The sequence below is a fragment of the Rhinopithecus roxellana genome, chromosome 3 (assembly GCF_007565055.1).
Source record: "Rhinopithecus roxellana isolate Shanxi Qingling chromosome 3, ASM756505v1, whole genome shotgun sequence".
Lineage (NCBI taxonomy): Eukaryota > Metazoa > Chordata > Mammalia > Primates > Cercopithecidae > Rhinopithecus > Rhinopithecus roxellana.
The window spans coordinates 80,814,453-80,828,504 of record NC_044551.1 but is presented as its reverse complement, the minus strand read 5'-3'; the positions used below and the strand labels follow the sequence as shown (position 1 = coordinate 80,828,504).

Below are 14,052 nucleotides of genomic sequence, written 5' to 3'. Positions count from 1 at the left end.
TTTCTTTGGCCTACTATGAATGCTAGGAGGAAAAATAGTCAAATCAGATTTTCAGTGCATCTGGAGTAATGAAAATTGTTTCTAGGAAGGTATGCCAAACTTGACCTTGGTTATTGATGTCTATACCTTTTGAGATTTGACAGTGAAAGTGATGCTATCATTTATTGATGTGTTTCATTGAAAACTGAAATTATATAAGATTACTTTACATTTTTGTCATTAAGATGAACATTTTAAATTGTTTTGCAACATTTTCTTTTAAACAGCTGTAGTTCTTCTGTTCACAGGAATTTAAAGTTGCAAAGTCCTTTTTGCAAAATTAAACTTTTTTATCCTGTGTAAAAATTAGATAAAAAAATAAAATATTTTGTAGCAATACTGTTTCTCTGTTATCACTGTGTACATTCTTGTAATAGTTATATATAGCTTGGTACAAATAAAATTTGCCCTTTTTAAGGTACAAACCTCATTTTATGCCTTTTTCCAAAGATTAGGAATACCATTTCAGTACAGGGAAGTATAATAGTGGTTTCACTATGGTATTAGACTCTTGGGAAATATTTTCAGTACTTAGGAATATTCACACACACTAGGCCATGATACGACAGATATTGTCAAGATAATTCAAACAATAGGTGGGAAAGTGTAAAGATAACCTTCCAACCCCCAAATTTTTTGACTTTCTATTAAACTTCCTGATGTTATGATCCAAGATGGCTTTTAAAACAGAAATGCTTTTAGAGCTTTTGATTTGAAATTTTAGATAGGGCTTATTGAAAAATTTCAAGTGGTAGGGGAAATTAATTGATAATATCAAGTGGTAGCCAGAATACTAAGAAAGATATTCTAAATCCATGTATATTACGTAAGCAATGAGATACACAGTTTGACCACTTGGTGGTGCCCAGAATGTGTAAAAACATCTAATACATGTTCTAGGGGAACTCGTCTGCTGAGCTCTTAAAGAATTATTTCTGTTTAAGAGTTACATTTTATTTAAAATGGACCTCAGTTAAGGGAAATGTATATTTTCTTTGTAGAAATTCTAGACCATATATGAGAAATCAGCATAAGGACCAGTTTTTGTTCTTTCTCTTTTTAAATTTCAGGTTTCATTTAAAAAAAAAATATGCTGACATTTTTAGAATATTCATCTTGGATACCCAGAGTTGGCATTTGTTTACTTTGGTAATAGATTCTTAATTTTCCCATATGCTGTTGTTTAGGAAATGCTGATTTTAATGTGGCCAGGTTATAATTGTATCTTTAAATTTAAGGAATATTCATGAAGGTTACAATCTTCCTACATTTTTGAAAGCTTATATCCTGAAGTTTAGTGACACTGGTCATTTTTTTCCTAATGATCTTACATACTAATTAGTCTAATTCATATAAATAATTGCTATACTTTTGCATTTGATACTACTTGTGATATTCTAATCTTTTCATTTTTTTGACAGTATGAAGATTTCTTAGATGCTCGATTTAAAACCATGAAGAAAGATTCCTTAAATTCATCTCATCCAATATCATCATCTGTTCAGTCTTCAGAACAAATTGAAGAAATGTTTGATTCTCTTTCCTATTTTAAGGTATTGCTGTGAACAAAAAGATAGCTGGAGTGAGTTTAAAATTTCATATGTGAGCAAGCTGCGTGACTTAGATTATTTTAAAGATTTTTTTTTTTCAGGTATTAATGGTAAACTATAAAATGTTTGCTTCTATATAAATCTTGGCCTTAACTTTTTTGTGAGTTTTTTTTCTTTCTCTAACTCTCATTTAAGTTGTATGACTAGTATTCCAGATAATTAACCAGATCTTATAGCACTGCATCTTTTAAAGTCAGTTTACTCTCCAGATCTACAGGTAGAATATGTTCGGGGAAGGTCCTAAGCAAGCTCTTGGCTGTGTTACTCAGAATTGAGGTATGCTCTCAAGTCAGGATTGCCAAAACAAGTAAGCAAAAAGAGATTTTTAAGAATTGAAGATAGATTTCAGAATCTGAAACACACACCCTGGGTTTCGAGGTAAAGAAAAAGCAGAATGTTAAACCCCATTTGGATCACCATAGGTCAGAGAATGGAAGAATAGGGATAACAGTGTCATTCACATTTATGTTGTGGGGAGGAATGAATGTTATGGCTGTCAGACAAGATAGAGAAGAAAATACACAAAATGTGTGAGATACAAACCTGACTGACAAGAATTATTGTACAGGTACTATTAACAAACAAGAAAATCAGGAGTTCAGTTACCTATATTAAATCCATTCCAATTAGAGCTACTGGTGTGATTTTTGAAGCCCATAGTGGACCTGTCAATAAAGAAAATTTAAAACTTGAGGTTCTATTATTATACCAAACTTAGAGCAGTTATTTTAGGATTTGAAAACCTGCTTAAAATGCTATAAGTTCAGTATATAATAACAGAACAGAGTCATAACAGAGCTCTATCTGCCTCTGACCCCAACCCTCTAAACCCAGAATTCAGTGTCTTCTGAACATGTAGTTTCCATATCATAGTCAACCCCTGTCAATATGGTAGTCTTGTTTCAGAATTGGGGATTTGGCAAATATTCTGTGTAATTAAGAGAAGTGGGATACTGGATAACTTACCAGTATTGTGTACAAGAAGGTAAGCACCAGTAGGGAAATATGTTGAGCAGACATATTCTGTTTGGCCTTTATAATCATCAAGCCTAATTCTGATGTAGGTTGCCTTGCAAGATTTCATTCATTTAGCGAATCTTACAAGTACTAACCATGTACCAGCCATTGTTCTAGGTGCTGGAGTTATATCAGGGAAGAAGGTGGACTTTGTCTCTTTTGTGAAGTTTCCATTTCAGGGGTCAAAGATAGAGACTGACAGTATACAAATGAATGAATAAGTAGGTATCGTATTAAGTAATTAAGTGCTAATATGAAAATAAAGCATGATAAGGGAAATGAGAAAGACAAGGGAAATGAGAATGACAAAGTAAATGGCGTTTATCATATAATATGGCTGAGAAGACCTCCTGTATGGTGACATTTGAACACCATCTAAGGCATGAGAAATGTGGTTTTCTTGGGGAATAATATTCCAGGCAGAGGAAATAACCAATGTATAGTGCTTGTGTGCAGAAAAGAATTAATGTAGGAGGCCTGAGACTGGTATCCTTTGAAAGATCTGCTTGCAAGGTTGACCCTTGGGTGGCATGTGGGAACTTGGGTTTTGGGAAAGTTCCCACTATTGCATGATAAGAGTGGCTCACTGTGCCTAAACAATGTAGTTTATGTTGAAAATCTGCTTTCCTTCTGGGTATCTAGAGTTTTGGTATGTGCTAGGCAGAAGGTACCTCCGTGATTAGCCCATAGTAAACAACCTGGGTGCTGAATTTCTAATAATCATCCCTGTTAGATGGTATTTCACACATGTTGTCACAACTTTCTGGAGGAATTAAGTGCATCCTGTGTGACTTCACTGGGAGAGGACTTGGAAGTTTGTGCCTGTTTTCCTCTGGACTTTGCCCCATGCACCCTTTTTCTTAGCTGATTTTACTTCATATCTTTTCACAGTAATAAATCATAGCAGCGAGTATGGCTATATGCTGAGTTCTGTGAATCCTTCTAGTGCATCATCAAACCTGGAACTGGTCTTGGGGACTCTCACATGAGATATGAGATTGAGAGAGATATGAGATTGAGATAAAAGATTGCTTGCATGTTCAAGCACCAGCAAGGATCCAATGTTATCTGGAGTAGAGAGTAAGCAGAGGAGAAAGTAGCAGATGAAGTTAGAGTGATTGTAAGAGGCCAGATTATTATAGGGTCTGCTAAGCCATGGTAAGGACCTTGATTTTATTCTAAGTGAAATGAAAAGTGATTTGATCAGGAAGTACCATGATATGGCTTATTTTGTAAAAGATCACTCTAGTCTTCAATAGTACGTGGAGTTAAGAGGACTAGTTAGGAAATTATTGTAATAGATGGATGGCGAGACAATGGTGACCTGGACAAGGGTGGAAGTTGTGAAGGTGATGGAGATACAACTGGACTTGGAATGTATTTGAAAGATTGATCCAGTAGAATTTTTTCATGGATTAGATACGAAATACAAGAGGAGGGGTCAGCGTAACTTTAAGATTTTTACCTGAATAACTGGAAAAATGGAGTTGTCATTTGCTGAAATGGAGAAGACTGCTTTAGAAGTAGGTTTAGGGAAAGAAGGGGGAGGAAACTTCAATTTCTGAGTGAGTATGAGATATGGATTAGACATCCAAATGGAGATACCATGCAGGCAGTTGGATATGGGTCTGAAATTCAAGGGGGAGGAAGTCTGGTTAGAGATATACATTAGGGGATCATATGGAAACCTGGAGTTGGGAGATCAACTAGGAAGGAAATTTAGATAGAGAAAAGGGGTCCAAAGATCAGATGCCAGGACACACTTCCCTCATTGGAAGATGAGGAGGATTCAGTAGAAGAGACTAAGAAGGATGGCCAGTGAATAGGGAGAGAATCAAGAGTAGTGTCCTGCAGCTCTCAAGGAGGAGCGGGTGATCAGTTATATCAAATGCTATCAATTAGTGGGTAAGATGAAACCTGAGAATTCACATTTGTATGGCACCAGGAAGTTTACCAGTGACCTTGATAAAAATACTTCCGGCTGGGCATGGTAGCTCATGCCTGTAATCCCAGCACTTTGGGAGGTCGAGGTAAGTGGATCACCTGAGGTCAGGAGTTCAAGAACAGCCTGGCCAACGTGGTGAAACCCCATCTCTACTAAAAATACAAAAATTCGGTGGGCTTGGTGGTGGTGCCTGTAATCCCAGCTACTCAGGAGGCTGAAGCAGGAGAATCGCTTGAACCGAGGAGGCGGAGGTTGAAGTGAGCGGAGATCGCGCCATTGCACTCCAGCCTGGGTGACAAGAGTGAGACTTCATCTCAAAAAAAAAAAAAAAATACTTCCAGTAGAGTGATGATTAGAAGATGGCTCAAGAGAGCATGGAAAGAGAGCAAATGGAGATGGCAAATTGAGGACAACTCTTTTGAGGAGTTTTACTACAAAAAAATAGCACCATAACTGGAGGAAGGTGAAGTTAGGGAAAGGTAGAGAGCCTTTCATTTGTTTAAAATTAGGAATGTTACTTCGTTTTTGTTTTGTTAATGGGCATGTTACAGTATGGAGGGGAAAGTTTGGTGATGCAGAAGAGAAAGGACTGTTGGGGACAACAACGAGTACTTACATTTATAGAACAAGTAATAGCTATGAAGCGTGATATAGAAATGAGTAATAGGTAATAATTTAGTTATTTGTACAATAATCTTGACATTACTACATTTTAATCAAAAGTGAAATTCATTCAAAAACTACTAGAGTGCCTATCATGTAGTGGGCATTCTTTTAGTCATTGGAGTTGAGTTTTCACTTTTTCCTCTCAGTTAGCTTACAGCGTAGATGAGGAAATAAATGTGTAACAGATACAGGATGTCAAATAAACTGTATTGAAGATGGAGAAATGTGATTTCTATTTCAAACCAGGAAGGGCTTCACAGAGGAGGTGGTGCTTATTTCAGGATTGGGAAGGATGACATGTACATCAATGGATGTAGTGTGACCTTAATAATATGCTTGCTGCCCTATACATTTGTTAGTTCCAAGCATTTGAAGTGACTCTGCAGGAAGAAAAGAGATTCTGATTACTTCACAACACAATATACTAAACTAAGAAATTAATGACATACCTAGCAGGGAGTCTTTTGAGAGCCTTGCCAATTTATTGTGTCTCCAGCAGTGTGTGCTCATGAATTCAATGGGTAATTTAAGCACTGGGGATGGAGATGTGGATGCCACAGAAAATTTGCCATGTTTTTCTATTAAAATGTATTTGTAAATACTTAGCTTTTCAACACTAACATTGAAACAGTGAGTATACCGGTAGACCATACAGACTGGCTCCTGGTTAGAATAGTGCACATGGGAATCTACTCATTAATTCTTTTTCATATCCTTTAAAATAATGTTAAGATAGTTGAACACAGTCCACATCTAGTTATATCAGACTAAGTAGCAGTGTATTATAACTAAGTTCTACATATGGAAGTAAATTTTTAGAATGACTATAGTTTGAATTTTAGATTCCCAATTTGATGATCTATAGTATTCTATTATTTTCTTTTTCCTCACTTTTTTTTTGAATAGGGAGCTTCTCTCTTGTTGATGCTGAAAACTTACCTTAGTGAAGATGTGTTTCAACATGCTGTTGTCCTTTACCTGCATAATCACAGCTATGCATCCATTCAGAGTGATGATCTGTGGGATAGTTTTAATGAGGTAAGTGACCTGGGTAATTTATTTAGCTCAGTAAAAAGAGAGGAGTTCGTCTATTTATACTCTTTAGCATGTGTGTAAGTTAATCTGTGGTACAAAGCATAGTTATTTAAGAAAGAGGGGGATGGAGCTTGCTATATAAATATTTATGAATGGAGCACTGAATTTTATGTAAAGAAGTGGGAATGCTGTTCTTAGTTGTTGGAAAAAATGTGTGTGGGCTTGGGTAGCCAGTTTTTTGTTTTTCGTTTTTTGTTTTCTGTACCTTAATTTCTATTCCTATTTTGTAGGAAAGTTGTCTTCTCCATATTAATGAATATTACTATATTTTTATTATTTGACTTTTTTTTTCAAAAATATCTTTTCCTATCCTTACCCTTTTTTAGTTTTTCTGCCTCCTTTGAATGATTCTGTACTCTGCTCTATGAATCTCTTGCCTTTGTGACTGTTCCTTCAGAGTAGATGATACATCACAAGCTGACTGCATATTACCCTTGGATGGTTTTGCTGTTGGAATTTTGTCATTCCTGGAAATATTCTAACAAGCAATGTAATTATGTAGAAGTTACACTTCAAAGCAGCACATGAACCCGGGCTGCTTCATGCATGTATGCTGACTGCAAAACCCTTATAAGCATTTGCGTTTGTTACCCTGATTTAGATTGATGGGTCATAATGCTTTAAAAGATCACAGACTTGACTGGGCGTGGTGGCTCACGCCTGTAATCCCAGCACTTTGGGAGGCCAAGTCAGGCAGATCATGAGATCAGGAGTTTCAAGACCAGCCTGGCCAATATGGTGAAACCCCATCTTCACTAAAAACACAAAAATTGGCCAGGTGCGGTGGCTCAAGCCTGTAATCCCAGCACTTTGGGAGGCCGAGACGGGCTGATCACGAGATCAGGAGATCGAGACCATCCTGGCTAACACGGTGAAACCTCGTCTCTACTAAAAAATACAAAAACTAGCCGGGCGAGGTGGCAGGCGCCTGTAGTCCCAGCTACTCGGGAGGCTGAGGCAGGAGAATGGCATAAATCCGGGAGGCGGAGCTTGCAGTGAGCTGAGATCCGGCCACTGCACTCCAGCGCGGGCGACAGAGCGAGACTCCGCCTCAAAAAAAAAAAAAAAAAAAAAAGAAACACAAAAATTAGCCAACGTGGTGGCACGCACCTGTATTCTCAGCTACTTGGGAGGCTGAGGCAGGAGAATCATTTGAATCTGGAAAGCAGAGGTTGCAGTGAGCCAAGACTGCACGACTGCACTCCAGCCTGGGTGAGAGAGCAAGACTGTCTCAAAAAAAAAAAAAAAAAAAAAAAAAAAAAAAAAGGAAAGATCAGATCACAGACTTATTTGGAAATTTGATGAAAGTTCTGGCCATATTACTCGGAAAAACCACATATGTGCAGAACATCACACAGAGCTTCAAAGTTTTATTGACTCTAGGTTAGGAACCCCTGCTCTGGATCTTTCTCATACATTCTTTCTGCTTCTTTGCCTCATCTGAATCCTGATATTTTCTAGCTGTTAATCTTTTGCCCAGAAGATATATCTTCCCTACTCTCTGAATTCTCTTTGAGAACTTATTACCTAACAGTCGTTCCCAAATCATTGTTTTTTTCCTCCGATATAGTAGCATTTCATTTGAAAGCCACATTGTTTACTTTATACTTACCGTCTTATCTGTTGGCATTTAGAACATATTTCTACCTTTCTTATTGACTGCAACTTTCGCATCATGGTGTTTTTCTTTCCCAAACTAGTTCCTAACAGTATCCTCAGGTTTTTCAGCGTCCACATCAAATTATGCATTGGCTTCTTCACTTCAGTACTGCTTTGACACCCAAAAGCATCTTGATTTTAGGCAAGCTTATTTTCTTCTAATTCTCTGGTTCAGAAATAAATAGGTTAGAGCCATGATAAATATAAGATTAATTAAAATGGGAAGATTTGCTCCATCCTTTTGTGCTATAAATAAATAGGCATATGGTGATTGAGGTAAGGCCTGCCGTAGTAGAGTAATTTTATCAATTTAGGTACATCATGACTTTGTTGCTTACAATTCAAATTCATATATAATCTAGAAAAATCATTTGAATCCTAAGTTTAACCACCTGCTTTAAAGAGGCTGTTGTTCAAAAATTGCTTCTTAGTTATTGATACTGGATGTCTTACGGGCTTTGGGCCTTAGAGGGTCTGCAAAGCTCTGACACTAGGTTCTAGATTTTATAGATAACTGCATATATTTTCTGGGAAAGAAGGTCTGTGACTACCAAAGTAGTTTACCTCTGTTTTCTAGAAAGACTTAAGGCAACTGACTTGTTCATATGTCATTCTTCTGCTGCTGCCGCTGCTCCCTGGCACTCCCGCAGTATTAGGTCCTAAGAGATTGTCATTATGGAGGTGGAGGGTAGGAGCATAAAGAGAAACCCAGACTCAGGTGATTCACAGCACTGAGTAGCAATGATTCTGATTCTAGACTGTATATCATTATTTGTATCTTCTAGATGATAGTATTGTGATTTGAAAGAATACTTATACCTTCTTAGGGATTTTAATATTGATGAATTTAGGGATTTTAATGAACTCTTAGTTGGTTGATACATGTGCGACTTCTCAACCTAGTGCCTCCCTCACTCCCTTAGCTATCACTTAGCTCTGTTCCAGGTTACATTCCTTTTAGCAGTTGCTCATTTACCTAGATTAGAAGTGTAAACTCAACATTCATGTTTCTTTTTTATGTTAACATTAAATGTAGTCTTGATAGATGGTAGGAAAAGAGGGAAGCATACAGATAAGTTAAAATTAAATTTTTTAAACCAATTTTTATTTTTAAGGAAAAAGAGTTTTATATATATACATTTTATAGGTCACAAACCAAACACTAGATGTAAAGAGAATGATGAAAACCTGGACCCTGCAGAAAGGATTTCCTTTAGTGACTGTTCAAAAGAAAGGAAAGCAACTTTTTATACAACAAGAGAGATTCTTTTTAAATATGAAGCCTGAAATTCAGCCTTCAGATACAAGGTACATGCTCTCTTTCTTTTCATGCCGTCTCTTTTGCACCCTCAGTGATCATAAGTTCTTATGAAACCTAACAAGATTATCCCTTCCTAGGAATAGCTTAACAAAGTTAACCTTCCTACCAATTTTTTTTTAAAAAAAGAAAACCAACAAATCATATGTAACTAACTGAAAGAAGAGTAATTTTCCAATATTTTCTCTTTACAGCTACCTGTGGCATATTCCACTATCCTATGTCACTGAAGGAAGAAATTATTCAAAATATCAGTCGGTATCATTACTGGATAAGAAATCAGGTTTGACCATAATGACATTATGGCATAATTTTAAAAACTGGATCAGAGTGCATATATAAGATTACACTTGCCCGTGTGGACACTCTCTGAACTGATTTTATGAGTTGTGTATACAAGATGTGACTAATGTGAGATTGATTCTGTATATCATGCACAAAACTGGCTTTAGCCGTGTGAAATAAGGTACAAAATTTTGCGGAGAATGTACTGGCATTCCTGAGAGAAAATAGCAAATGCCATGTTTTTATATTCAAGATTAATATTTTGTTACAAAATAAGAGGGGTTTCTTAAAGTATACTCTGCTGTCTGCTGTCTCGGGTTGGGCAGGGGCAACTGCATTTTAACAAGATACACCCTAAATGATTTGTGTGCATAACTGAGGTTGATTCATGATTGGATTTAGAGTAAATAGTTACTTCAGTATGCCCTGAAGACATAGCATATGTTTTGGGAAACAAGAAAATGGGGGAAGAAACTATGATAGCAAGGTGGAGGGAAATAGTAAAATATAAACATGGTATATGCTGACCTACAATATGAAAAGCAATTGAAATGTAGTTTGGGGCCATTTGTTAAATACCACTATGAATGTCACACCACATATCTTCCTCTTAATTTACATCCTAAAGAAACACAAGGCTCTTGGGTTCTGTAGGATGCGTTAGTGATGCTTTGGATTGATGAAAAGGGAAAATTTCTCATTTGAATTTGGATCTGGTGTCAAAGCCCGTGTTTTTGAGGGGTGAGTGTAGCTTAGGGGTAAGGGAATGGGACTTTGGAGACTGCCTGGTTCAATTGTTAGCACTACCATTGATCACTTATATGATTTTAGGCGAGTTCTGTGAGCCTCATTTCCTCAGCTGTACAAAAGATATAGTAATTATACTTACTTTATGTAGTTGTGGTGAGGATTAAAAGAGCTCATTTATATGAAGCACCTAGAACAATGCTATAATGTATCTATATTACATAAAACCTGGAAAACGGAGAAAAAATAATATTACCATCAAAACAATTCTTTTTTTTTTTTTTTTTTTTTTTTTTTTTTTTGAGACGGAGTCTTGCTCTATCGCCCAGGCTGGAGCGCAGTGGCCGGATCTCAGCTCACTGCAAGCTCCGCCTCCCGGGTTTACGCCATTCTCCTGCCTCAGCCTCCCGAGTAGCTGGGACTACAGGTGCCCGCCACCTCGCCCGGCTAGTTTTTTGCATTTTTTTTAGCAGAGACGGGGTTTCACCGTGTTAGCCAGGATAGTCTCGATCTCCTGACCTCGTGATCCGCCCGTCTCGGCCTCCCAACGTGCTGGTATTACAGGCTTGAGCCACCGCGCCCGGCCAAAACTATTCTTATGATTATTTGTTTACAGTCATTTTTAATAAATATTTGTAGTGAAAATCATTATATATATATGATTTCTGTATCTTACCTTTTTTTAACCTACTTGATTCACCATTTGTTGTTATAAAATATTGCCTTAATTAAATATTTCAAATCTTAAAGATTTTTCCATTATATGAAATTTTTTAAGGAATGGTTTTCAAAAATGAAGACTGCATTACCTTTTGTGATTTGGTACATATAACTAAATCACCCTTTTATTGTCTAGTTACAGTTGATAATGCCACCTGAGATACATGGGCCAGTTTTATTGCAGTTTTACCATAGTGGAATGTTAAAGCAGCAACAATCTAATTATTTAAAATCCTAGTGGTAGTAGGTAAGTCATCGTATCTTTGACAGCATAGCTGGAAGTGCTACTGTCTTTGAGTAAACAGAACTTTGCAAGGAATTGCTACTGTCTTTGAGTAAACAGAACTTTGAATGAGCCCTAAAAGGATAGTTTCTGACACAAGAGAGAACAAATAACCCCATCTCCCTATATCCTGCAGCACAGCCAAAACATGGCTGGAGTATTCGCAAGAAACTGATAAGGAAATTTTGCAAACTCTCTGACAGTATATTAATTTTTAGTGCTATTAGAAATGGGCAATAAGAAATCTTTTATTATCTGGTTTTTTGTTTGTTTGGTTTTTGTTTGTTTGTTTGTTTGAGTTGGAGTCTTGCTCTGTTGCCCAGGCTGAAGTGCAGTGACAATATCATAGCCCACTGCAGCCTTAAACCCGTGGGTTCATGCAATCCTCCTGCCTCAGCCTGCCAAGAAGCTAGGACCACAGGCACATATCACCATGCCTGGCTTGATTTTTGTATTTTTTGTAGAGACAGGGCCTCACTATGTTGCCCAGGCTGGTCTCAAACCCCTGGCCTCAAGTGATCCTCCTGCGTTGGCTTCCCAGAGTGTTGGGATTACAGGCATGAGCCACCGCACCTGGCTCCTCTTTACTCTTTACCTCAGTTTTCTTCTGAGCTTGTTAAGCTCTTTTTGAGAGTTTAACCCCATAGACTAGCTCATATTTTACTTCTTTAGCCTTCTAGGCCCTTACCTGGCATTCTGTGCTTTTGCCGCACAAAAATTCTATCAGCAACTCAAACATGCCATACTGCCTCTTTAGGTCTTTGCATATGCTGTTTTCCCTCCTTGAAGAACACCCTTGCCTCCTCACTCCCTCAGCCTACTCCTGTTTATTCTTCAGATCTTAGCTCAGCCATTGCTTGCTCCAGGAAACCTTTCCTCCCCTGAAGTCAGGTTAGATGCCCTACTTAGGTTTTTTAATAACATTCTCTACTTCTCCACTCATAATATACCGTAAGTACTGTTCACTCGTATCTATCCTCATATTAGGTATTTCCCCCATTAACGGTAGTGATCATGGCTATATGAATCACTGTAAATCACTTTTAGTACTCAGTAGGCACACAAAAACTTAATGAATTAGTAAATTTTAGTCCATAATGAAGTAATTCCAGTCTCACTATAAAAATTTCTAGGAAAAGGACATGCAAAGCCTGATAAAATGATGTTTTCTTTTTCCCTTCCTCTTCTTAGTAAAGAGGAATATACAGAATTCACTAGAATATAATTGATTTAATCTAGAACTGGAACTGGGCCAATACATGATGAAAGTAGTGTCTGTTACTTCCTCTTCTCAACTGTGTTATCTCCCTTGCTGCTGCTGCTGCTATTTTAATTCCTGCCATTTCAGGTTTAGACAGTCCACATGAAAACTTTTGTCCTTACGTTTGACCCTGAGGACAGTTGTGCCTTCTTGGTTCCTAATGCTCTGATGAGAATTACTCTTAATTTAACTGCATTTTTATTTTTTCTATTCTCAAAAGAAAGGTAGCAGAGAGGGTGACTTCAGGCTTCTTTTATGCTGTAATACTTTAGTATAGTGTGTTATTTTGATGCTTGATGGTTGGTTAAATCTTTAATATCTTTTCTTTCTTTTTTAAATATATTTTCATGTGTTCTAATTCAAGGGTTGTTGGGTTAGTTCATTAGTTCAGTTGTATATAGGAGTTATGTTTGGTTAATATATTTGTCTCCTTTTCTCACATACATTAATTTTGAACAATTAATATTTATTGTGCACAAGAAATGCTGATGGGGCCATTTTTCCAGTCTACATATTGAGGAAATTATATTTTTAAAAGTTTCCTTCTTCCCTTTCTTCCTCCCTCTCTCTGTCTTATCCACATTTTACTCAGACCTAAGATCTTTAACTATAGGAGATTTTAATATTAAATCTAATACAAAACATTCATGTTTCCAAATGGATATCACTATCAGAAATACTGCTGTGAAAGTAAAAGATATGTCATTGGAAGAAAAGGTAATTAGGATGAAAGAAGGAAGGGCATATAGTAATTAAAATATTTATCATGTGCCATTCTCTGCTCTTGCTTTTTTTTCCCCTGATAAAGTAAAGGAGAAAGAAAGGGGTATTAGAGAAGGGAATGCTTTTGAACAGGAGTGATACAGTTCAATAGCATGTATGATGCTACTCTGGAGCAAACTGTACAGGAAATTTTGTAACTTTGTAATAAAAACATGTTTTTTAGTTTCAGAACTTTAATTTTTTGTAAAACAGTAGTTGATTTTCATAGCTCATTGACAAATGGTTTTTAAAAATCACTGTTAGATTACTTCATCTGGGCTTCTGCCATTTAATACTGCAGTCACTCACTCTTTTTTTGCTACTCAATAGACTGAAAATTGAAGTGTTAATCTGTTAATGATTATAGTAAATTAAAAACATATGAGGGTAGCCTCATCCACATTTGAGCTGCAGGATGTAGTTACTTCCCTTGTGTGCAAAGCTATTATTTTTTGATACCTGTGGTTTTAAGGTCCACCATTCTAGATCATTCAGAAGAACTGAAAGAGACTAATAATGTTGATTCTTTAAATGATAACTCTCTCTGTCTTTGTGCTGTTGGCTGTACTGCTTTATGTTGTGTCATCTCGATGACAGTAATAATTTCAAGTATATTCCTAGCTGTGTCCCTCCTCTTTACCATCT

General features: G+C 36.8%; 1 protein-coding gene across 1 annotated transcript in view; it reads left to right on the top strand.

The window, feature by feature from the left end:
* The window catches only part of LNPEP (leucyl and cystinyl aminopeptidase), a 112,436-nt gene that overhangs the window by 65,528 nt on the left and 32,856 nt on the right, over positions 1-14,052 (top strand). The window contains exons 8-11 of the mRNA XM_010357238.2: positions 1,461-1,592; positions 6,184-6,315; positions 9,179-9,339; positions 9,544-9,632. Coding sequence (XP_010355540.2) covers positions 1,461-1,592; positions 6,184-6,315; positions 9,179-9,339; positions 9,544-9,632 — 514 coding nt within the window. The remainder of the gene's footprint in view (positions 1-1,460; positions 1,593-6,183; positions 6,316-9,178; positions 9,340-9,543; positions 9,633-14,052) is intronic.